Source organism: Dromaius novaehollandiae, chromosome 8 (genome assembly GCF_036370855.1).
Source record: "Dromaius novaehollandiae isolate bDroNov1 chromosome 8, bDroNov1.hap1, whole genome shotgun sequence".
NCBI lineage: Eukaryota > Metazoa > Chordata > Aves > Casuariiformes > Dromaiidae > Dromaius > Dromaius novaehollandiae.
Window position 1 is genome coordinate 29945920 of NC_088105.1, and position 23235 is coordinate 29969154.

At 40.1% G+C, this 23235-nt stretch overlaps 1 protein-coding gene across 9 annotated transcripts in view; it reads left to right on the top strand.

Annotated features, from left to right (window-relative positions):
• ST3GAL3 (ST3 beta-galactoside alpha-2,3-sialyltransferase 3) overlaps positions 1–23235 on the top strand; it is a 196927-nt gene that overhangs the window by 32167 nt on the left and 141525 nt on the right. For 5 of the 9 annotated variants that reach the window (XM_064516100.1, XM_064516098.1, XM_064516097.1 and 2 more), the window contains exons 3-5: positions 9084–9131; positions 11100–11234; positions 20623–20665. In XM_064516100.1, the coding sequence (XP_064372170.1) occupies positions 9084–9131; positions 11100–11234; positions 20623–20665 (226 nt within the window). The remainder of the gene's footprint in view (positions 1–9083; positions 9132–11099; positions 11235–20622; positions 20666–23235) is intronic. The other 4 variants (XM_064516102.1, XM_064516099.1, XM_064516103.1 and 1 more) reach the window with 2 other exon arrangements.

Here is a 23235-nt window from a genome sequence, read left to right on the forward strand (position 1 = left end):
GACACCAGAGCTTTTCATTCATTGCAGAATAAAGAAAATTGGCATGCTTAGAACATTTAAAAAATACATCTGTTTGGAACAGGAACATTATTTCTTGCTTGGTTAATCTGCCACTTCATTACAAATGTCCTGATGGAAAAGGAGCAAGGCAAACAGCAAGTGTAAAAACTGGCAAGATTCCATGAAATGCATAAAAACTCATAAAAGAGATGATATTAGATCTTTCTAGTAATATATCAGTAAGAGAGTTGTAGTTTAAATTAAATGACAGGAAATTGAGACCTGACAGAGACTCTTTGTAGTTGCCTACTTTGCTATTTACAATTCAACCAGTAGATCTTGATGCCACATAATAATATTGAGATAAGTGATAATACTTAGCTATATCCATTCTTAGCTCTTGAGCCTTTTTACCAAGGCTCTTTGGAAGAAAAACAGCAGATTGTTCATCTTTATAGGTGAGAAACAATTTCATCAAGTGACTTGTTCAGGGTTGCGCGGGTTATATTAAGATTGCCCATGTTGCTGTGCTTTGGTTTGGCTGTGCGCTTGCAGAGAGACACAAGTGCTTTGAACCCGTTGTGTTTGTGCACCCTGGGACAGAGCTTGCGCCTGAGCCTCATCACCCTTGTGCGCAAGTGTCCCTGTGGAAATGGGCTGGCTCCAGGTTAAAACCCAAAAGGCAGCTGCTGTCCAGGCTGGGTGGATGACCAAGGAATTTGGGCTCAAGTGTAAGCTTGGCGAAGAAGTAATCTGTCAATAAAAAGGTGTATGGTCGGATCAGCCGCAGAAATAGAGAGCGAAGCTGCACAGCCTACTTTAGTTCTCTAATATCCTAAGTTTAAGAAGTTTGGTATTGTATAAGTAAGGATAGTAGCTAAAGTGATGCTGACTAGAGCAAAAGTATAGAACCTTTTCAACCCTCTTCGCAGTGCATAAGTGAGTTAGTATTTAGATCAGAATGAAATTTCTCCATTTTTATTATACTTGACAATGATATGTGCTCGTATGCGTTCTTAAATTAGGATGAATATTCCCCTGCAGGCTATTGCACAGTCTTCCTCCCCTGTAAGTAGGGGGCTGGACTTGATGATCCCTCCCAATTTAAATTATTCACTGTTTTCAAGCACTCACCTTCCCATTTCTTATTATACCTTGGAATGAGAGGGCAGGTATTGCAGAAGAGGAAGGCTACCTCTTACTTGGTTTTGGTTGGCTTTGATTTTTGTTTAATTTTAGTTTGTTGTGGCTCTGACTTGTTTTTGATCACTACTATATTTGCTTCGTAACAGCTTTATAAAAGTATTTCTTCCCTTAGATATTTATCAGTAAAAAGGACAAGAATCATTATACACTGAGTTTACGAAATGGCATTAAACCACAATCTTATCTTCCTCCTGCTTCAAAATTTTTTGGTTTTTGCTATGGAAAACATTTACTGGTGTTCCCTACCCTGAGGTTTGTACGTGAATTGAGCAGTAGTTGCTGCCCCTATGAGACTTCCCGTTCCCCCGTCTCCATATCAACATGGAGATGGCCATGTGCAACAGCAGCACGCAGGGCAGGTATTCAAATTCAGTGCAAGGGAAACACTGCAGTGAAGCCTTGTTTTGAAGCAATTTATTGAAGTAGGAAATCCAGAACTTATTGAGAATTTTTTTTTTACAGTCAGATGTTTCCTGTTGTTGAAATCCAGTGTGACTTTTCTCCTCGCATAAAGGGAATGGGGTTGAACTTTGAACTCGGGTCTCCTCTAGGTTGGAGACAGTACTGGACTGAAATGCGGTCCCTGTGTTTCAGTACCACTCTTAGCGTGCACATCTGTGGTTGGAAAGCTGTGCCCGTACTGAGTATGGCTGCTCTATCTCTTTCTAACATCCTTGGTGTCTTAAGAGGAGAAAAACTCAACTCTAAAAATACACTTGAGGTTCTAACTTCTTGTGGCAGCTAGGCATGGGAGTACTATGTGTTGTTTTTAATAGGGTATATATGTACAAGTTGAGATCGCTCGTAAGAGTAGCATCTTATATTTTGTTTGAGCTTGGCTGATGGTGTGTGAAGTGGTGCCCAAGGAGGGTCAGAACCGGTGCCCCGAGTGCTGTGTAAAGGCTTAACATCAGTAACTCAGGGCATCTGCGAGCCTGTGGCCCGAGAAGGTGTTCTGGTAGTGACTCGTGTCCTTAACATAGAGCCACCTCACCGTGTTCAGAAAAAGGCAGAGAAGTGTGAAGAATTGGTTGTGCTGTGGAAGAAAATGATAGTAAAGTTGAATAAACTGGGGAGTGGGGGAAGCAACACTAATGGAAAAAATAGGATACTTAATAAACTAATAGGAAAGCATTTATCATTAGGCTGAGTGACTTGACTCTTCTCTAAATCTGCCTTCAACAAGTAAAACAAAGAATTGGGAAGTGAAGGATATCCTGACAAGTAACTTGTAAGTGCAGGCAGGGAATGCTTAAATACTGCTGTGTTCAGAAAGCAATTCATAAAATATTCTTCCTCTTATGTTGGGGAAATCAGAGGAATGTATTTGTCATTTTTTTTTATAATAGAAAGCAAAAAGCACACGTCACTGTGTTGTCAGGTTTTTTAGGTGTGAGTGTTTGCTTATATTCTTGTCTCCAAATTAATCTGTTATTAATTGGGTGTTTCAGGCCATTTTTTCTTTTGTTTAATAGTTTCACACTGGACAGGATTTTTTTCTCTCTTTGTACAGCAGTTAGTATTGTGATGTCTAAACTTAATTAGGCTCTTTGGGCACTCTCCTAGATTTTTTTAGATTTCTTGGCCAATCTAATATCTTTTTATCAAACTGTCTAATATATTTGGAAAAACAGGTGAGCTGTAAGGTGCACAGGCTGCTGTTTAGGTCTGAATCAGAGCAGAACATGTCAGGCTAAGTTCAGATAAAGACCTGCTACTCTGAATTGTGTTTAATTATGTTGATCAATTAATCACAGCCAAGAAGGTTGATGGCACCTGTAGATTAAAGGGAAGTATTAACAAGGAGCTGGAGAAAATAGGTTGCTCTTGGGACAGGGACGATGGAAACTGTCACATGGATTAAAGTGTAACGTGTCCAGTGAATGTAAAGACTTAAGTCATTGTCAATTAAGTGTAACCACAGCAACTCTAGAGATTCAGCTTCTAGTTTCGGTAAAATGTTTTATATATACTGCTTATACTTACATAGGTCTTATCGTTACTGGGGATATATTGTTACTGCCTCTAGTAAAATTCTTGCTTTTCAGATGCTCATGGTTTTGTTGTGTTCTTATTTTTAATTATGAAACTTTATTTGGGCTCTGTCTGCAGGTGAATTTCTTATTTAAATGCTCAGGTAAGAATATTTGAGCTTTGTCTGGGTGGAGAGAGAGTGAAACAAAGAATCAATTCAAGCAAAAGGACTGCAGTAAGTTACTGTGGTGTTTCCGAAGAGCATTCCTGTTACATACTCGTAAGGTCTGCACAGGAGAACAGAAAGTCTGCTCATTTCACTGACAAAATGTTGGTGCCTGATGGGGCGTTTGATTCTGTCCTTTTCGCTACTCAGTTGAAAATGAGGGACAGTTGGATGACAGACCCTTCTCCCAATGGATGGTCTTTTAATTCCGTGCTAAAAAAGCATCACCTAAAATCTTTCTTTTCATTCTTACTCTGAATCAAAATTTTATTCGTCAATGGTGTTACTACAAATGCCACCCCCAGTTCAGGTGACTGAGCTCTGCAGGGTATCTGGTCTGTGATCAAGCTCTATATAACTTACAATTCTATAGGAGACCATCAGAGTATCTGGAGGGCAGGGATACAGAATGAGAAACTCGACTGTGCATGCAAGACAGCAGTGCGGACCTCAGAGCTTGGCTCCCTGTAAGAGGATGTGCCAAATTGCAGCCTTTACGTTGCAATGTATTATTGTATTCTGCATTTGGCTTGGTCTGTGTAGCGTATTACTGTAATGGTATGTGATATTGAGGCTGTGTTTAAGCCGTTATTATTAAACTTTTATAACTCTTGTGGGACTAATGGTTTGTGGTTTCTCAGGACCGCTTCCAAAGCAGCACACAATTTTTTTTTTTTTTACTGATTCCCCCCCCCCCCCCCCAACGCTTCCCCCAGGGAAAGTGGTTTATTGCTAAAGTCTGGTTTTGTTTTAAAAAAAATCTGGATAAGAGAAATTATTAGTTCAGCTTCTTTGGTTTCTGATGTGAAGAGACAAGTATTCACAAATCCTTGCAGGGAGAATCTGTAAAAAGCAAAACAGTTAGTGGCTTCTCAGAGAGACTTATTGTGAAAAAGTCTGAACTGAAATTCTGAAACGGCGTGTAGGTAAGCCTACCGATTGTGTACAGCCCTTGATTAAATGTGGATTTTATTTGCTGGTCTCATTCAGTGTTGCCACTACTTATTTTCACTTGGTATATTGTGTTGTCATTGATGGGGAAATCAAAGCAGGGATGGTACTTGTGTAGGAAGTTGGTCCATGTATTTGGTCTTACATGAGTTCAGGCAGTCCATGCAGCAGGGCTTTAAGAGCTGGTCCTGCGCATCTCTCAGTGGTTAAGTACCCAGCATGGTATTAAGTGCTTATGCTATGATGTCCATGGCTCCTCCTTGGAGTATAAAACTTGATGTTTTTCAATACAGCTTTGTTTGTCTCCTCCCTGTCTATGGACACACACATACATGATATTGGAGCCGCTGATTTAGTAACTGTTGGAATTTTAGGCCCCTTTGGAACTCTTACGTTCCTAGGTTTTCTCAGAGGCAGCATCAGTCCTTTTGATTTTGAGTCGTAGATAATTAATTCCAAAATGGGACAACCATGATGATGGGATGGATATTCTGGGTGCTGTATGCCATGTTTCACTTAATATATCTCCCATTTAATTTGGCAGTTTCACTTCTCTATGAAGACCCAAATCTTCTTCTTCTTCTTCTTCTTCTTTTTTTCATTGCAGGTATAGCTGTTCAGAGACCAGAGTGGCGTAAAAGATATGTTCTCTGTAAGGAGTAGCAGTAGATAGATATTTGGTGTCCAGAACTGCCTAGAACTGAGGTGTGCAGTATGCAGCAAGATGGGTAGTTCCTTTTGCCCCTGTTGGGGATGGGGGATTGTGGGGTAGAGATATCCAGGCCATGAAAAAGCTTGTGGTAATTGGTTAACAAAACAAATGGGAGGGAAAGATTTGAAGAAGGAGACTTGAGATAGGGGATACTGGAGAGGAAAGGGGTGTGGGTGTGTTTGAAGAGATGAGTTGAGGGGTCAGGGACTTCGGAAGTGCAACTTTTGCCTAGAAATACAGTCAATCCTCATTACCTGTGGGTGACTTATCTGGACCATGTAATAACTGTGTGGTAAATGCAGGGACAGTGGAACCATCTCAGATTTGCAGGATTTACTACTGCAGGACAGAACTGTGCAAATCCAGTTGTATTCCTTCAAAGGCAAGTTCAGGTGCATGTCCACTTTGGACCATGTTGGAGCAGTGTTTGAGTTGTTCCCAGAACATCAGTGAGTCTCCCTGCACGACGCGTCTTGAAGCTTCCAGTTCCTGAATAAAACTGGCTATTTGTATTCCTTCTGCGCCAGTGAGCTCTCCTAGGACAGGGGTCTTGTATCACTCCTCTGTGCTCCAAAATCACTGTGGTGGAGTAAATTCAGGTTGCTCTGCTCAGAGCCAATTTGTTGGTCCAATTTCTGATGGTCTAGCTGGGTGGAGGGCAGAAGTGGAAAGTGACCCAAAGCATAGGTCCAAAATAGCCAACTTGGTTGTCTATCGCTGGTGAAGTCTCAGAAGGATTTATTCTGGACACTGAGTGCCTTCTAAGTAAGTGTTCCTGTTGTCTTTACCTCTTCTGATGGATCGAATCAGGTCCAGAATTACTTCTGGATTGTGCTGTATCTTGATTTCCTTTTTGTTTTTACTGCTGCAGCCAATGAAAAAAATGACTGTAGCTAACATGAAAACAGATGTAAAAGGCTGGCATTCTGGCGTACGTAGCCTTAAGCTGTGCATACTGGCAAGCTGTCGGGTGTCAGGTTTCACGATTTGGGCATAAAGGCTGCTCTTCAGTTAAGAAGGTAGAAGAAAAAGATACTTAACTTCCTTTATGGAAGTAGGTAGCTGAAACATTAAAAATGTGTCCTTCAGACAAGCACTTCTTGGCACCTAAAACAAGGGCATATATAAGTGGATATGTTTTGCATTGTATCTTATTAAGTTTTATTTGCCTTTAAAAGATAGGCAGAAGAGACCCTGAAAACAGAAACGGGATGGGGAAAGGCAGCATGCGCAGACTGAGCAAGCACTTTGGCTCCGAAAAAGAAGTCTGGAAAGCCAGGAAGATTTTGAACTGAGTGATGGCTGGAAGAGGTTTGAAACTAGAAGCAAACTGTTGTTGCTGTGTTCAAGGAAGCAGGACTCAGTATCTTTGCTAACAAATCAGGCTTGCATCAAAGAAATGCTTACCAAAAAAAAAAAAAGAAATTCTGTCCAAAATAATCTGTAGCACTGAATTTGACAGACTGTGAATAGCTGCCTGGGTGGAAAAAGGGTAACACATGATTACCCTCTCAGCCTTTCCCAAGTTTTACAGCTTCTTCCGTTTCGAAGTGTTAATGCCAGAAATAAACACAGTGTTTTAATAAAGATCTGTGAAATTACTTGTGGGGGGGGGGGGGGGGAGGAATTTACTGTAATACAGGTTATTTGTAGTGAACTTGGTACTGAAGCTGTGAAACTAATAGTCACATGGAGGATTGGACTGGAGCAGGGAAGTTGCATGCTTACTATGCTTGTAACTTTTCTTGTTTGTGGGAGGAAGATAATGTTATTCTCGATTAAGGGACTGAAACATTATACAGTTGTTGCAGGCTGCAGTAATGGTGTTAATTCGGTGATTGCAAAGCTTTTCAGCCATTCTTAGACAAGTCCTAGTATTTGATGCCCAGTGTTTGAACGGAAGATGTATTGGGGAAAATGAACACTTAAATCTGGCATAAACTACAAAGCAATGCTTTATGCTGATAAAAATCTCAACAGTTTTTTTAAAAGTAGAACCCCACAGAGGTTGTTCAGAATTAATTGATGGCAGATGAATTTAACGTGGTTAAAATGAATTAAGCCTCTTGCTATTTAGAATAACATAAAGATGTCTGAATTTTGCTCCCAAAAGAGGAAATACAGTTGTTAAGTCCAGATGGATTTTTATTTTTATTGGAATAAAATTTTGAGACTATAATCTTTAAAAAGAAATGTGACTACCACAGTGTTATATCTGAGATGGAACAGACCTGCCTTTAAAAAAAAAAAAAAAAAGAAAGAAAAGCAAAAAAAAAAAAAAAAGCTTTAAATCCTGTTAAATGAACAGTTTTCCTATGTTTATTTCCAAAATTAGCTCTTCCTTTTTGAATTTGTAAGATTTGGGAAATAAGCACAAGGATGAGGTACAATATAGAAGATCCAAGGGGTCAGTCCTGTTGGCAAGTTACTGTCAGCTGAAATGTGGTAACTGTCACTGTCTGTGATTGTAACTTGCCCAAATGTAAGGTGATGCAGCTGGAGCTTAACTTCTTTCCAGCACGCTAAATCTAGTTGTGATAGTGTCTTGTGCTAAGACCTTGTAGCCAGGCAGCTGCTGTGGCAAATGGATCTCATCTAAGGCCTAATTTGCAAAGAGAAACTTTAAGGAATTCAATCTATTCGTTTAGCCAAAGATGAGAGGCAGTTCTGCAATTAAGTGCTGTGTCGGTTTAGAGCTTCTCTTTGCATAAAATTCTTCATTCTATCATGTTAGTTTGCTCTTCCCTGGGTTTTATCCATTAGAAAGCTGTCTAAGTCCTGAGCCCAATTCAGCTCCTCTGGTTGTGGAGTAGAATTCAGTAGTTTCTGCTTCAGTTTGGAGTTGGGATCAAAATGAACAGCAAACCATGAGACGTGCTACCAAAATAATTGTTTCTCTCAAGGAAAAATAAAGCTGGAAAAGACATTGGGAAATTCCTTGGCTATTGTACCATGTACCAGCTCTACTGGGAACAGAATATGAAATCCTTATTGACCAATTTTGCAAGCAGTGTATAGTTTGGGAGAGCGGTATGTAATGAGGAAAATAAATGACTAATGATGGGGTCTGGATGACTTTGAGCCAGATGCAAGCAAGCAATATTACCACGATTACAAGTGTGCCCTGTCGTATGAAACGGACTGAAAGTCTTAGGTGTTAGCTGATGAACAAAAGCTGTCACTGTGGCCATGGCTAAAAGCGCTAATGTGATCCTCAGATGGCAAAATAAAAAGGTATCGAGCAGACAGGTTCAGTTTCCTTGATGCTTAGCCCACTTGCTGCCTACTGCAAAGGTGAAGAACACTGATAAATTGCAGTGCGTTGAGACGGGGAGCCACTAGAGTGTTTAAAAAATGTGGAAACCATGCCTTACGGTGAGAACGGTAAGGAGCACAACATACTTGGCTTAGCAAAGAGAATACCAGGGCAGAGCTGATCTTAATAGGGGAGTACCTAAATGAGGACAAAAAATTGATAATAAATTCGATAATAAAGAGCTCTCCAGTCTAGCAGACAAGCATATTATTTTTCAATTTTGGTAAGGCAAGGCCAAACTTGTTTGCTTTGATATTAAATTAAAATATTTTCAACAAATACTGGCTGCTTTGTTGGGTAATCATGCCATATTTCTCCAGCGTACTGCAATGTTATGCATTTGCTAGTTGCCTGTTTGTGCGGTTGCTGCAGAAGTTGATCTTTTTCCCGGTGGAACGTAGCATGAGCATTATTTCAGTAAAATGGAAAGGAAACATTGAGCACTGCAAGAAACCCACCTGAGTGACTTTTCGCTACTGTGCATTGTAATGATGATGGGGTGCTGCTCCGCAGAGCTTTTGGGGGGCAAGTGCTAGACATTTACAGTCTTGCTCTTCCCGCTCCGCAATGGCTCGCTGTTTCTGCACCAGTACCGCTAAACGCACCTTGAAATTTGGGCTAATTAATTTGTTTGTGCACTACAGCAAGAAATAGTGCTAAGAAAAAGGGGAAAATGAACTTGTACTCTTGTGTTACAGATTCAGTCGTTCTTTCCTTTGACTCCGTTGGACATACAATAGGCTCAGGTACAACATTGCCTTCTCCTTCTCTCTCTCCCGCCTCGTGGAAAGGCTTCTATGTAGTTGGACGTGGTAGCCATGTTGGGAGGCAGGTAACTGAGTCACGCTTCTGTGGCAATCAACCATCTAGCCAAACTGGGTAAATAGATCCTTTGTCAAGCGCACTGGAAGTATTAAGGGTCTTAATGTGACACACAGATAAAAGTGCGAGACCCCTTCCATTATGCAGCTAGGCAGATGACCTGGACACATTACGTGCATTAGTGGCACAGTTTGTGTTTCTCTTCTCATGTGAAAGGCATTAACATGATGTCAGCCACCAACTGAAGAAAAACTGTTCCATGCTACTAGGAGAGATTCTCAGCTAAACAAACAGTTTGAGTTATTTGAGGAAAGACATCAGGAATGCTTCCAGGAAGAAGAAGGCGAAAGATCTATAGTTAAACAAATAGGGCTGGAAACTTGTTTTTTGTGGAGGTTAACCAGCACTATTGAACCCCAGGGCAAAGCCGGCCTGACCATATTTCCTTTGGAACCGGAGTGCTACCTTGAATAAATTGAACCAAAAATCAAAAGTCCTTTTGTGCTGGGGGCACTTCATGAAACCAGTAAACATCCATTTGGCTAGCTGTAAATACCTGGGCTGTAGCCAAGGCACACCATAACAAGCACAGTACTGGATAAAATTCAGTTTACAGTATGTGTATAATGATACATGGAGTGCAAGGAAAAGGCTAAGAATTACTTTTAAAACTTAGTCCTTTAGCACTTAAAAGATCCTGTCGTAGAAAAAAAAAGTCCAAATGAAGATTTTGTTTTTTAATCTTGCTCACTAGCCTTAACCCTTGGTTTCATAGGAAGTTTGCTGCCTTCCAACATAGCACCTGTCTTCTGCCTGCACGGTATGAAAGAGCCCCTGCTGCCTGACACTAACAGTGAAGCTCAAACACCCAATTCTGATTTACTAACCTTAGAGCTAGTAGTAGCAACTTGCTTTGTTTACAGCACCCCAAATGCTTTCTGCTTTCCTGACGTTATTCTCTAAAACCTGGAAACTGCTTTCTTGTGGGTGCATGGTCCAATGTGGGAGCAACTTAGGGTGCTGAGCACAGAGTGGATGGTGTTTCGGGGGAGAAGAGAAGCTCTGTTAACTCCCTTCCTAATAATGGATGTCAGTCATAACTGAAGTGGGTTGTTGTCCGCCCCCTTCCCTATTGTGCAATGGTTGCTTTAGTCTTCAGAAGTAGTGGGGGAGTTGCATAGGTCTGAAATATGTGCATAAAGTTCAGGGAAATATTTTATTCTGATTGCAGCTGAGTAAGTCTGAATCAGCTTATCCTTACTTGAGTATGCTGCATTGACGTTGCTATAACAAAGACCAGAATCTGACCCAGAGTGAAACTTTCAAATATTACCTACTACATTTCTTTTCCTAATATTTGTTTGGCTTCCAGTTAATTTGAAAACATAATTAGCCCTAGCAATAGTTTCCAATGCAGGGTTTCTGTGGAGTTAGTCATAAATATTGTGTTATGCTACCAATAGGATTGGAAATTATTTATGAAAAATACGTTCAACTAGTGTCTTTTGGAGTACTGTTAATATGGAAGGTGGGAGACAAACCTAATGTAAGCAGACTGTCTGTCTGGGTCTATTTTAAAAACTTTGGTCTTTGCCCTACTTATACATTACAACTCAAGCTTGGATTTGGTACAAATAAGATGGTAAAATTTAACCTCTAGTACACCATTCCACTTCAACAAGATTGAATTTCTTCACTGAAGAAATATGAAGAAAACTCAGGGAAGGGAGGTTAAAAAATGTCTAAAAGAGCTGTGTGTTTATTGCCTTTGTATTTAGTACCCTGTCTTCATTGTATTGGAAACATTAGCTTGCTCTAAACTCGTATGTATTATAAGATGTCAAGATGTGTGATATCTATCCAACTGAGGGATAGCTTTCCTTGTTGAACAGGAAGGAGAGAGAGAAAAACTGTGGCTCTTGTGCTCCCGCTGTCCGTCCCATCTCATCTTGCTGCAGACCCAGGAAAAGACAGAGCCCAGAAAGAACTCAAAGAAACAATGGCAGCTCCAGTCCCAGCCATTCCTAGTAGGTGATATTTCAGGTTGGGGTAAGAAGGGGGCAAAAACTACATTCTTTGAAACATAAAACATCATAAACCTTTTCATTAGTCACAATTAAACAGCTATGAAAAATAGTGTCCCTGCTAAGATTTCATGCTGTTTTAAATTAGCACACACTGACTTTTATTTGCGTACTAAACAGCATCTTAGAATTGCTCTTTTGCAATCATACCATGTAAAGAGCAATGCCTTGTCACAGCTTCTGTATTTTCTCTGAAGTGACTGTGGGTCCTCATCTTGGTTGTCACCTTCCCTTTCTCCCACATACGATTATCAGTTTTCAGAGATGCTGGAAGTCTGTTCTGATGCATCTCAGACCGATTATGCTCTGTAGGTTACTCTGGGTAAAACTTCCTGGACTGAGTGTTCGGAAAATCACCTAGCTATTGAGCCTTACAGTACTGGTTCATAGAAGTTTATTAGCATAGAGCACATGACAATTAAATGTGCTTGAAGTGAGACTGAACTGTCTGAAGTTGACGCTGTGGCCTAGCCTTCATGAGATCGCATTTTTGTGATCCTTTTCTCAGCTGCCCCTTCCCTTGAGCAGCAAGAATAAATGTTTGATGTGGTGTCTGGGCTAGTGTTTCAGCTGAAACTAGTTCAGAAAGGATGGTGTCATGCTGTGAACTTGGAAGATATTAAGCAGGACACAGAGGGTGTTTGAGTAGACCTAGATTTCATTTGTTTGCAATAGACAGCTCGTACTCTTTTTTTTTTTCAATTGCTTTGTTTTACTTTACTTGCTGGCAAATCAAACACTGGACCTTGGCAGTCAAATTTATACCCTTGCTACTTTTGTTGAAGACTCTTTTTCCGTCTCCCCTGTCAGAGAGCAAAGTGAAATTTTTTTCTCTGAGCCTCGTTAGGATAAAAGTGCCCCGAAGGTACAACTTTCTCATCTGCTAATACGCTTGCTGGAAAGACTGGGATTTTAGATACCTTGTAGGCATGCACCACTAGACGTGTTTGATTCTAGCGCTGGCCACTGCTTGTATAGCAGTCTTTTCTCACTGGCAATGCAGGCTGAAGACTCAATAGTTCTGACATCTCTTTTCATGCAAAAGTTTTTGCTCAAACTGTTTGAGTATTTTAACTTGCTTGTTGTCATTGTTGCTTTTTTCTTTTCAGTTTCATCCTTAACCCTTGATCAGCAGGTTAGCTTGACTTATACAAAGCAAATGGGGTTTTAAAAATCTTATCTAGGACAGCATATCTACTGAGGCTTATGTGCTTGTGAAAGTCCATGTGGAAGTGAGGCTAACGTACTTGTGAAAGTCCACATGGAAGACCATGCTTTCAGATCTAAATTTAGAATGATTCTATTAATCAGTTGAGAGTTTAAATTTGCTCTTATTTAGGAGTGTGCTGTTAGTTGTAAATCCTTCTGCTAAAGTCCTGAGCTTTTTCTTTCGGAAAAGCTGTTAGAACTATGAGAAGGTTCTCTGTCTCCTCCAGCTGTTGAAGGTGCATCAGATAACCTTTTGGGGCAGGAATAGGAGAATCCTGGGTCTGTTGTCCTAAATACAATACAAGAGTCAGTTTTCTGAATTTGGTGACTACTTTCATGCGTTTCAGATGGAGAGTGGCACGAGTGGATTTAGGAATACAACTGAAGTTGTTAGCTATCAAATTGGCAGAATGGTGACAGAGTCCTAGCATGAGAGCAAAACAGTTTGGTGACTTGCAGAAGATTACTTGCTGGTCTTTGGCTTTTCCCATGAGAATCTGGTAATATAGGCTGCAATTGCAAATGCTGTTATTGTTGATCTCTCCCTGAAGTATCCTTCAGTCTACAGACCTTGTAGAGCCTTGTAGTGCCAGCCTTGTAGAGCTTGTATAACCAATTTAGATATTATGTTAAATAATAGAATTTTTGAGATGCTGGTAGTTGCTTTTAGTTTCAGGAAAACAATTTTAATTTACATGTGGAGCTGATGAGTTTCTATGACTGATTTTTTTGTTTAGTTTTGGTTTTTTTTACATTGCATTTCTGACTGTCTTAACAGTACATGGTAGGGATGGGAAAGGATGGGTGGACTTTGTTTTTTTTCTATATTCCTGTAAAGTAGAGAATACATATGAAACATCTCATGCTTTTCCTGCTCATTTTAGTGATTTTATTCTGCAAAGATCCTTCTTCTTTTTCATTTTGATTAATGAAGTTCCACTCTGTTCTTTGTTTCTTTGACTTGTAGACTGTGGGAGCTGCTTGAATCTTTGCCAATGACTGTCATGTATTGATTGCATAGTCCTTACTTGACTTTGCCAGTGTATTCAGTATCATCGTCTATTTTCCTTTCATCTATGCCCTAGTCCTCCAATTGAAAATATAGCTGCAAATGAGTCCATGTGCAAATGCCAAGAGGTGGACTAAGGAATACCTTGAAGTAAAAGTATTTTAATGGGATTTTTCTATATTGTGTGGCATCTCTCCCCATCAAGTCAGTACATCCTGTAGGTCACTAAAAGCCAATGTAGATTACTGTTTTGTTAATATTGTTCTTGACTTTTATTAGGAAATGTGATACAATTTCTAAAATAAGAATCTCTTGGAAGATTCAGTAGGTCAGTATTGGCTCCATTAGCCAAGTGGATACATGGCAGTAAATGAAATAACTGTTTATTTAGCAAAGTTGCAGTCTGGCTTTAAACAGATGACTCCTTGGGAGTTTAAAAAAAAAAAAGGGGGGGGGGGCATATGCAGTTCATAAGAGGAAATTTTTCACCTTCCTGTTGGAGCCTTTCATAAATCTGGCTTAAAGCAGTTGGTTGCTTTTCTATCCGTGGAGGTTGCTATAGTTTTATTATAAAAAATATTTCAAGACTCGTACAATCTGTGTCAAGGTAACCAGAGCCTTTCAAAATGTAATATGCTAGAATGACCTCTTTTTGTTTTATTTTACCTATTTTGGAGGTAAGACAAGCAGGCAGGAGACCTTCCTGATGGATGACCCGTACAGTACTATCAGCAAGTGATTGCTTATTTGTTCTTCCTGTGCCTGGGGGATGAATAATGTAGTTGCAGTGTCTAATGAAGGAGACCTCTCTGGTGTATTGCTTTCTTCAGGCTGTAAAGCCAGGCCAGATGTCTTTGGGGGCCCTAATCAGGAATTACAGGGTAAAGAAAATGAAGGTATGGAGCTGGGAAATTACTTCCTTTTGCTGCTAAATCTGAAACAATAAGTAGTATCCTCATGATTTTAAGTGTCACCAGGGCATGCATGGGTTTGTGACTGGACAGAGACTCCCCCTTCCCCTGCTTTTAACCCGTAGGTTTGAATTTCAGTTTTAATAGATGTGAAATTCCAAATTTTGCTGCCTGCTTTGAGAATTGCTCTACAGTTCCCATTAAAGTGTCTTTTTGTTTTGGCTGCTTAGCAGATTGTCAAATTTCAACCGTTTAGACAGAAATGCTCTGTGCTGGAGGGAGCCTGTTTCAAATTTCTGACGTTTTCTTAAAATTTGAAAAGTTACTCGGTCTTTTCTGAGAAAAAGATAAGGAGAAAATAAGTTGTTTTGGCAACATCCTAAAAGTATTGTAGCTGTTAATAAAAAGTTCTTTGCAATTCGTTGTCCTGGTTCTCTAGGTGGAAACAGTAATGGTGTCAAGGCAGTTCTTTTTGCTTCCCAGAAAAAAAAGAAGCATAAATTACACTATGTTATAAGCCTTTGAAAAATCTTAATTTTTACACACATGACTGAAATGTAAAATGGCCAGATAGTTCTACAGAGACTTGGATGGCTAGACGTGCTCCAGCACTGGGCTGCAAGGATTAAGCAGAGTTTTCTTTACAGCTGTTGATTGTTTCTTCTGTGTATTTTTGTGGCAGGGAGAGGCACTAAGGACTGGGCTCTGGGTACTTGACTAGTACGCTGAAGCTTCTCCCTAGTGTCAGGTAGGCAGCCTGGAGGAGAAGGGTGTTAAACTTGTGTACCAAAGCGGTAAATGGGAGCAAGGAGGAAACTGGCACATTGACTTTAGAGGATGGGCATGCAATTTAAGCAGGGAGGCTGTGACAGGGCTGAGGAGCCCAGGTGACCTCAAATCTGCCCCTTCTGAACTTGGTCTTACAATCTTAACATTCTTTTTGCAGTTATTTAAATAGCCTTAGAAAATATCCTTTCATAAGTAAGTTCCTTCACCAAATAGGCGAAAGTGAAAATCTGAAGGGAGGGATGCAGCATAAATCCTTGTTTGTCTAGTATTTTCATTGCTGCTTTGTAGTCCTGAGCAGTATTTGTTTAAAGCTGGAAGAAAACCTTTTCTTTTGTCCTTTTCAGTTGATCCATTGCATATGACTTTTTTCACTAACTCTTTCTTGTCTCTTGAGTTCTGGCAGAATTACTTTAAATCGCCTGAACTTTTGTAACAGTCCGCATGTGTTTTGTTAGTCCAAGGCAAATGTGAGATGTTTGACCCTGTTTCATTGCAGGGTAAGTCGTTTTACCTGGCCTTTGCCACAGATGCGGACCTTGCATGTGGACACTGACCAAAGCTTAGCTCAGTTAGAGGCCTCAATTCTACAGAGACTGAACTACCCTGGACAGGATGAAATGTTTCGGGGTGGTCTGAACTATTCCTGATAGGACTTCTGTCTCCTGAGTGTCATAATGATTTCTTTGACAAGCACAAACATTCTGGGTAAAATAGCTAGAACTAAGCCTTGGCCTTCCCTCCTGTACTGCCTGTCTTGCAATTACCAATGAAATGCAGAGAGAATCAGAGCTGTAGGATACTGCCCATCCTTTTTAAAAGTTTGAATACATTTTCTGGTTTTGTGGGCAAAATTATTGGTATTGTGCTTCTAAGTAGCTAGATGTTAAAGAAATAGTACTTGAGTCATTGGTGAAATCACTTGCGAGTAGTATGTTTAAAATAAAGCTCATGGTTGGAAGGATAAAACTAGTGAGCCGACTTAATTCCTGAATTGTTGATTTCAGATTAGTAAAATAAGGGGAGATTTTGCCCATTTTGTATGTAACTATTTGGCTAAAGATGCAAAATACAATTTAAAAATTTGTGATTGATATTGTACGTTGTGTTGTGTGGCTGTCTGGGTGGTCTGTATGGAGTCTATAGACCTTAGACTATGCATTTCTCATTTGCTGTCTGGTAGCTGGATTTCTTTTGGATGCTTGGAAGAAATTTCCATGTTTATGCCAGCATTGAATTTGGCACGGGATTTGCATCATTTATAGAAATTGCTATGCTTGGCTGTACTTCTGTTTGTATAATCCTTATTACATGCTTTATTATGAAATTGTTCTCAGTTATTAGGTTCTTATTCAATTCTGATCTTCCCTGAAATGTAGAAATACATCTTGTTTTTGACCTATGGAGACCTCTTGTTCTTACAGGGCATGATGAAATTTATTTCCCATGTTCATTCAGTTCTGTGCTTCTGTATACTACTGTACCACTTTGTCAACTGAGGTCTGTAGCTTCCTACAATAAGTGAGAATGTAGTCCTTTGATCTCTCTACTCTCTTTTAATACTGCTGCTTTTATACCTTATGGGGCCTTTTAATCTCTTATGGGCTGAGAAGGTAAAGCCTTTTTCAGATTTTTCCATGGTGTTCTGCTAGTGGATTCAAAAAGTTCATTGTTACCTTTGTTCAGTGGTTTTGTTTTGTTTTTTATCCTATATCACACAGCCAGTATAATTGCCTTGTCTGGAGATTGATGGGAAATACTGTCTCTCAGAGTGTATGAAATCCTACTAGTGAGGCAAGTGTGGTCATGGCAAAAGCTAAGTTATCTGTATCACAAATGCAGGCAGCTCAGGTTCCTCTGTGCTCTTAGCTGACCTGCAGGCTTACAAGAACATCCCCATATTGTGTCCACAACTGGTTTGGGTCAGGAAACATTACAGCAGCTTTTCTGCTGCACGGAAACCCAAATATCCCAACAATACTCAGACACTCAGTTTGGTTCCATGCAGGACCACTTTGTCTCTGAACTAGGAGGATGATGTCAAGAAATGCCCGTGGTTTCCACATGGAGTTAGCACAAGTCGTGACCCCAGGCTCATTCTACCTAAAGCAGGAGAGCACCCACTTCTCTGCCCTGAGGGCTCAGGAGAGGTTGTGCTCCCATAGTGCTGTGTGAGCCTGGGAGCCAGCTCAATTATGGTACTGCACCCAGCCTGGTAAGCTGGCCTGCTTCCGCAGAGTGCAATGGATCTAGTCAGAGTGTGGGTCAGGCGTGAGTTGGATCAGACCTAGCAAACCTGGCTGGATCTGAAGTGAGTTCTCCAGAACCACATGCACTGGTATCTCTACATTGGGCTTCAGTGCAGAGACCCCCAAACGGGTCTGTAGGGGCCAACATCAAACCACATTTAACAAGGCTGGCTGATCCAAGAGAGTTCTTTGTGGAGATGCTGGAGTATTTCTACATTGTTCTCTCTAACTGGTCTTGTCTTTTTTTCCTCTTTTCTTCCCCCCCCCCCCCCCATTTTCTTTGATATTCTAGCCCTTCTTTATCCTACTTCATGAAAAAGGGGAAGAGTGTTTTTGCATATCAGCTGGTTAACTTGGTGAATAAATCTTTAAAGTAAGGTGGAGGATGTGATGAAAGCCCAGAGCTTAGGATGCAGGGAGGTTAAATGAGTGCCCAGGCAGGAATGTGCAGCCAAGTAGCTTGAAGGGAGGGAAGGGTAGGAGTGGGATTATCCCTTTTGCTAATGGTGAGCTGTGTGATCAGCTCAGTCCATCTCCTCTAATCATCACACCCTAATCATACTGTATTTCAGAGTCAGCTGAACTTCCCTTTGATTTAGTGTGTCTGTGTTTTATTTTATTTTGAATTAAATACGTAGCTCCAGACAAGAGTTGCCTTTTCTTGCTGCTGGTGCTCTGTGCTTTTTGGCTTTCCAGGTGTTTGGTGTTTTACCTGTCTTTTGTGATTCCAGGCTGCTTCCAGCCAGCACAGGGGCTGCATTGCTGTGTGCTGCAGTGACTTTTGGCCCTTGTATTCATAGTAAAGTAGATAAATGACAGGAGAAGCCTGTAGCAAGACTGGCTCATGCAGTCAAGGAGGCTAACTTTGAACTGGTGAAACTTGGAGGCTTCCTGTGTCTGTGTCAGAGGAGCTTGCATGTGATAGAGATCCATTTCTTAAAATGAGACAACAGTAATGCAGTCGTTTCCAGAAGTCCCTGCAAGTGTGAGGTGTCCAGCAGTGGGGGCAATGCTTCTTTGCCTGCAGGAGGTTGTACATGTTTGTACACCAGCAGGTCACAGGAGGATATATAGATGCCTCAGTTTTCCATGTTAGAGCCTAAAAGGGTACATTTACACCTTACTGAAAGTACAGGTCAAACCCATGCTTCTACTTTGAACCAGAGGTGTTGTTTCGTTAAACTTCTTCCCATTTCTAGAAGGTGCCTTTATCAGATATGGTGTGTATAGCTTTACAAAATTACCTTATACCTCTGCCAGTAATCATTACTGAACATCACAAAGTAAAAACTTTTAACCTAGCGAAGGTAAAATGCACGTGACAAACACAAGGTAACTGTTACGAATCATAGCAGTGGAGGTATGGTGCACGTGGCCCTGAGCGTTTTAGTGTGTGCTTTCTGGTGCTTTGGCGACAAAGCTCATAAAATGCTGAGCTGGTAGAAAGGCCAGCATGTTGCTCTCTAGTTATGAGGTGAGGTATCTCTTACACTGCATTTCCTCTTTTTGTATTGGCTCTTGGGAAGTAGGATATGTTGGTTGGAATGGAATTAGGATGATTGGTCAATGGCTGTAGTTTTTTCTTTATCTGTTCCTGTTTGTTCAGTATGGATGTTTTAGGAAGGGGCAAGGGTTAATAAAAGTTCCCAGCATGCATTTGCCCTGAATGGATATCTTCCTGTGTGGGCAGGAAGGGTGACCACAGCACCCTTGTCGTGGCAATGGGGAAGAAGAACCTGCATAATGTGCAGAAGCCCTGTGATGTGGTGGACAAGCAAGAGAAAGGAGGGGTGAAGGGACATATGATGCTGCAAGTGGTGGAGGTAGGGTTGGACATGAAAGAATTTCTTGTAGGAGGAATAAAATAGGAGAAAGTTACAGGAAAAGATGCATACGGAGGGGAACACAACTTTCAGTTTGGAGAAGGTGGGGGGTTCAGGTAAATGAAGGGGGATAGGTGGCATGTGGGTGCTGGCAGAGAAGGGATAGCATGTGCTGGTATCAGGTGGTCACATGTTCTGCAATTTCTGCTAGCAAAGCTATATGGATCATAGTTCTTCCCATTAACCAGGAATTAAATCTTGATGACATTGAAATCAGTGGCACAGTTTACGCTGACCTGTCTGTTGCCACGATTTTGTCTTGGGTACGTTTTTAAGATTTCCTGTTCTATCAGTAAGTGATAGCATGAAGAGCTTGTGATCTTGTAAGTAAAATCCTGCAGAAGAAATTCTTATATTTCATAAGGAAAGCAATTTTGTTCTCTATTTCCTTCCCATTGTGCCCTTTCAGAAAGGCTATGACAGTACTTTGCTGCTTGTTTCTTTTAATACATCCTGACTGTTAAGCTCTTGAGGGATTATCTTTTAATTTTCTTTTTGTATTGTCTTGTATCATAGTGAGACCCAGGTGGCTCTTGGTGTGAGGGGGCCCTTGAGCATGACCAAATACAAAGAGGACACTACACCTTTTAGTTTTTGTTATGCATCTTATGTGAATTCTCAGAGTTTTATTTTTTGTATGGAGTATTTGGTTTATGAGATCACGATGTATTCAAAGATGCTGAATGGAAAGCTTTTATACAGAAGTTACTGAAACAGACTTTTGACTGGGAATATCTGTAACTGTTCCCTCTGATTCTAAGCAGCACAAACTCTGACTTTGCAGTTTCCTATTGAATGCCACCATGAGCAATCCTCTGCTTGATTACAAAGTTGTGAACTGGAGTAGACAAGGAGTCAAAAAAAATTTGAAAGCTCTACCACTTCAGGAGCTGGGAAGAGTCTCGCTTGTACAGATTACTGGCAAAATGACTTTGACTGCAAGCAGGAAAGATTTGTATGCAGTTGCATGTGCTATTTCAGTGGTGCTTTGCTGTCTTGATTACAGATACCTCAGTTAATTCTAGTGATTTTTAAATCAATGATACCCCCCACATTCTCTTGCTTTAGTATTTCCTGGGGATTCAGAAATGAGAATTTGGTAATACCTTTAACAATAACCTGTGATAATAGCTGCTAGCTATATCATAAATTCCAGTTGCTATTTCCAGTAAGAAATAATTAGTGCCCTTCTATAAGAATTTGCTGCTTTTTGGTTTTGATGCCTTTTGCAGAGGAGACGCTTGCAGTTTTTATGATATCATGTCCCTTGCTTTTGTTTTCCAGAATATGACAAACTGGGCTTTCTCCTGAACCTGGACTCAAAATTGTAAGTAAAACAGTAGGACTTTTCTTTGTTTCTGTATTCACAGATTTCTGTTGCAAGTAACTCTTGTGTCATTTGGACAGTGTCTTTGGATTGGCTTCCTGGACCATATACTTCTACCTGGGACAACCAAGTCCTGGGGCAGTATGACAATTACAGCTTACCCTACATTAGGCTTTGCTGGCTGACTTGGATTGTGGTTCACTGTCATTAATAGCCTCTTGATCAGTCATTAAGGAATTAATGTCCACCTAAAGCTGTGTCTGTCTCTCTGCCCTAGATATTCTACTGTTAATCTTCCAAATGAGGAAAAATATATTAAACATTTCAAAGCAGGAGAAATGTCAGTCTGTGATTTATTGAGATGTTAGGAGCTTATGATTCCTTTACTCTTGGTTCTTTTAAAATGGATACAAATATTTTTGTTTGTAAGTTAGAGTGGAAAGAACCTCAATGTTAGGTAGCAGTAGTGACCATTTGCTATGTAACAAAAAGAGCAAAGTGCAGAAAGTTAGTATCCAGCATGTACAATGATTCTGCTTTTTGCCATAATCTGTCAAGTTGAGACTGAACTTCTTGACACTAGAGGTCACTAGTTACTCTGTTTCTGAGGTCAACAGCCATGGAGGAGGAGAAATTTTGGTATTAGCAGAAGGACTGCTAAAAGTCTCTTGCCTCTGCTACTTCAAAGGACACTGAAGCAGGCTGGTGGCCTTGAATGGCTTGAGTTTGCATACATTGTGCAATGTTTTGTGTTAATATAAAAACCATGCTTGATATTTTAGATAGCTTCATTGTACTTATTGGGTGTAACATTAAAGTTTTGAGTTCAGTCTTGCTAAACAGCTTGGGAGTTCCCGCAGTGGAGTAAAAGTCTCATAAGTCTGCTAGAGACTGTTGTTTGCAGTGAATGAGAGGGTCTCTAGGTAGGACCTTCTTTTATTGAACAAACAGTGTACCTAAATTACTATAGTTGAGTTTAACTGGCAAAAAAAGAGTTGTAGAAGAATGTATAGGTCTGAGAAGAAGGAATATTGATTTTTTTCTAAAGGATCTGTTATCTCATTCAGTGTGCAGGAAGGGTGGTGAATAAGTAGCTGGTCAAGGTTTCTTTCTGCTCTCATTTAATATAGTGATTGAGAGTTGTTCACTGACTACTGTTTGGAGCTTGTGCCGGTTGCAGAACTACCCATTTCTTTGTGGAATTTTCTGTATTGTGGTGTCTTTGGGAATTGCAGACAGAAGTGTATTCAGTTTTACAACACTGTGGGATGAGATGATGTATTATCTTCAAGCATGTGGGAGCCAAAGCCAAGAGATTAAGCCAAAATTGTGAAGAGGATAAGTATGTTTTAAATGACCATCTTGGTGTTGGTAGGGGAAAAAGAGTTTTAGGTTTTTCAGTAGTCTAATCTTTTTCAGACTATTAAACATTTTATAATGCCAGTAGTATTCAAAACACAGACACCTATTGACTGTCCACATGCTTTTGGCATACCAGCTTTGGAGACCGGTATGCCTTCTCTAAGCCACTGCTTCAGCCTTGCTCTCCCTGCTCCTCCTGTGTGCACTGTCCTTTTCTTTGTTACTTTTAGCAGGTCCTATTGAATCCTCCTTCCCATCATGCCTGTGTTACATCCTCTTTTTCTCTTCTTTGCTGTCTTTATCTATTTAGATTATAGCTCTTTGAGACATGGCCTGTTCCTCCTCATATTTTAGTATGAGGCCCAATGAAGTTTTTGCTTTTTGGAAGGCTTCCAAAACCCTAAAAAGGTTTTTATTTAAGAACTCCCCATGGCTAAAAACTTTGTTATTTTTGATTTAAAATGATACTGTTTTTTCTTTGTTAACTATTTAAAAGCTATTTGTTTAGCACCCTAAATGTGCATGTTGCTTTAAAAGCAAATCAGCCATGAGGTTAGCTTCTGAAAAAGCTTGTAACCTAAAATCAGCATGATTAAAACAAATACTATGAGGTTAGGTTAAGGAACAAAGAAATCAAATATTATATAGGTAAAAACTTTTTTTTAACTGTAATTGTCCTTTGTTCATTTTAGGTTGTATTTTCATTCTCTTTTTGTTTTTGTTTCTTGTTTCTTCTTTGGAAGTAAAGTTGGTCCTGCTTTGAGAAGGGAGAATAGATCTGATGACCTCCAGAGTTCCCTTCCAGCCTGAATTATTCTATGATTTTTTTTCAATAGCAAAAGGAGCTAGAGGAAAGATGAAAATGTCATTAAACATGCTAAATAATCCTTATTTTGAAAGAAAGATGTATGACAGACGATGAAGCTTAGATGATTCTGCTGCTGTTCCACAAGTTCACCATGTGTTTGGGATACCAAATACATTTTCTAAGTATGTACTGTGAATTCAGTAGAACCTAATCGTTAAAATTCAGATTACTTTCTGTGACACTTAATCAAGATGGTACTATTGTGGAAGCACTTTTGTTTAAAAAAAACAAATAAAAAACAACAAAAAAACCCTGCCCAGATAGTTAAAAAGGATAATATGTTCTGCACTGATGACTTTGTTGGCAGAAATGATTTCATTACGTCTGTTGTTGTGTTATA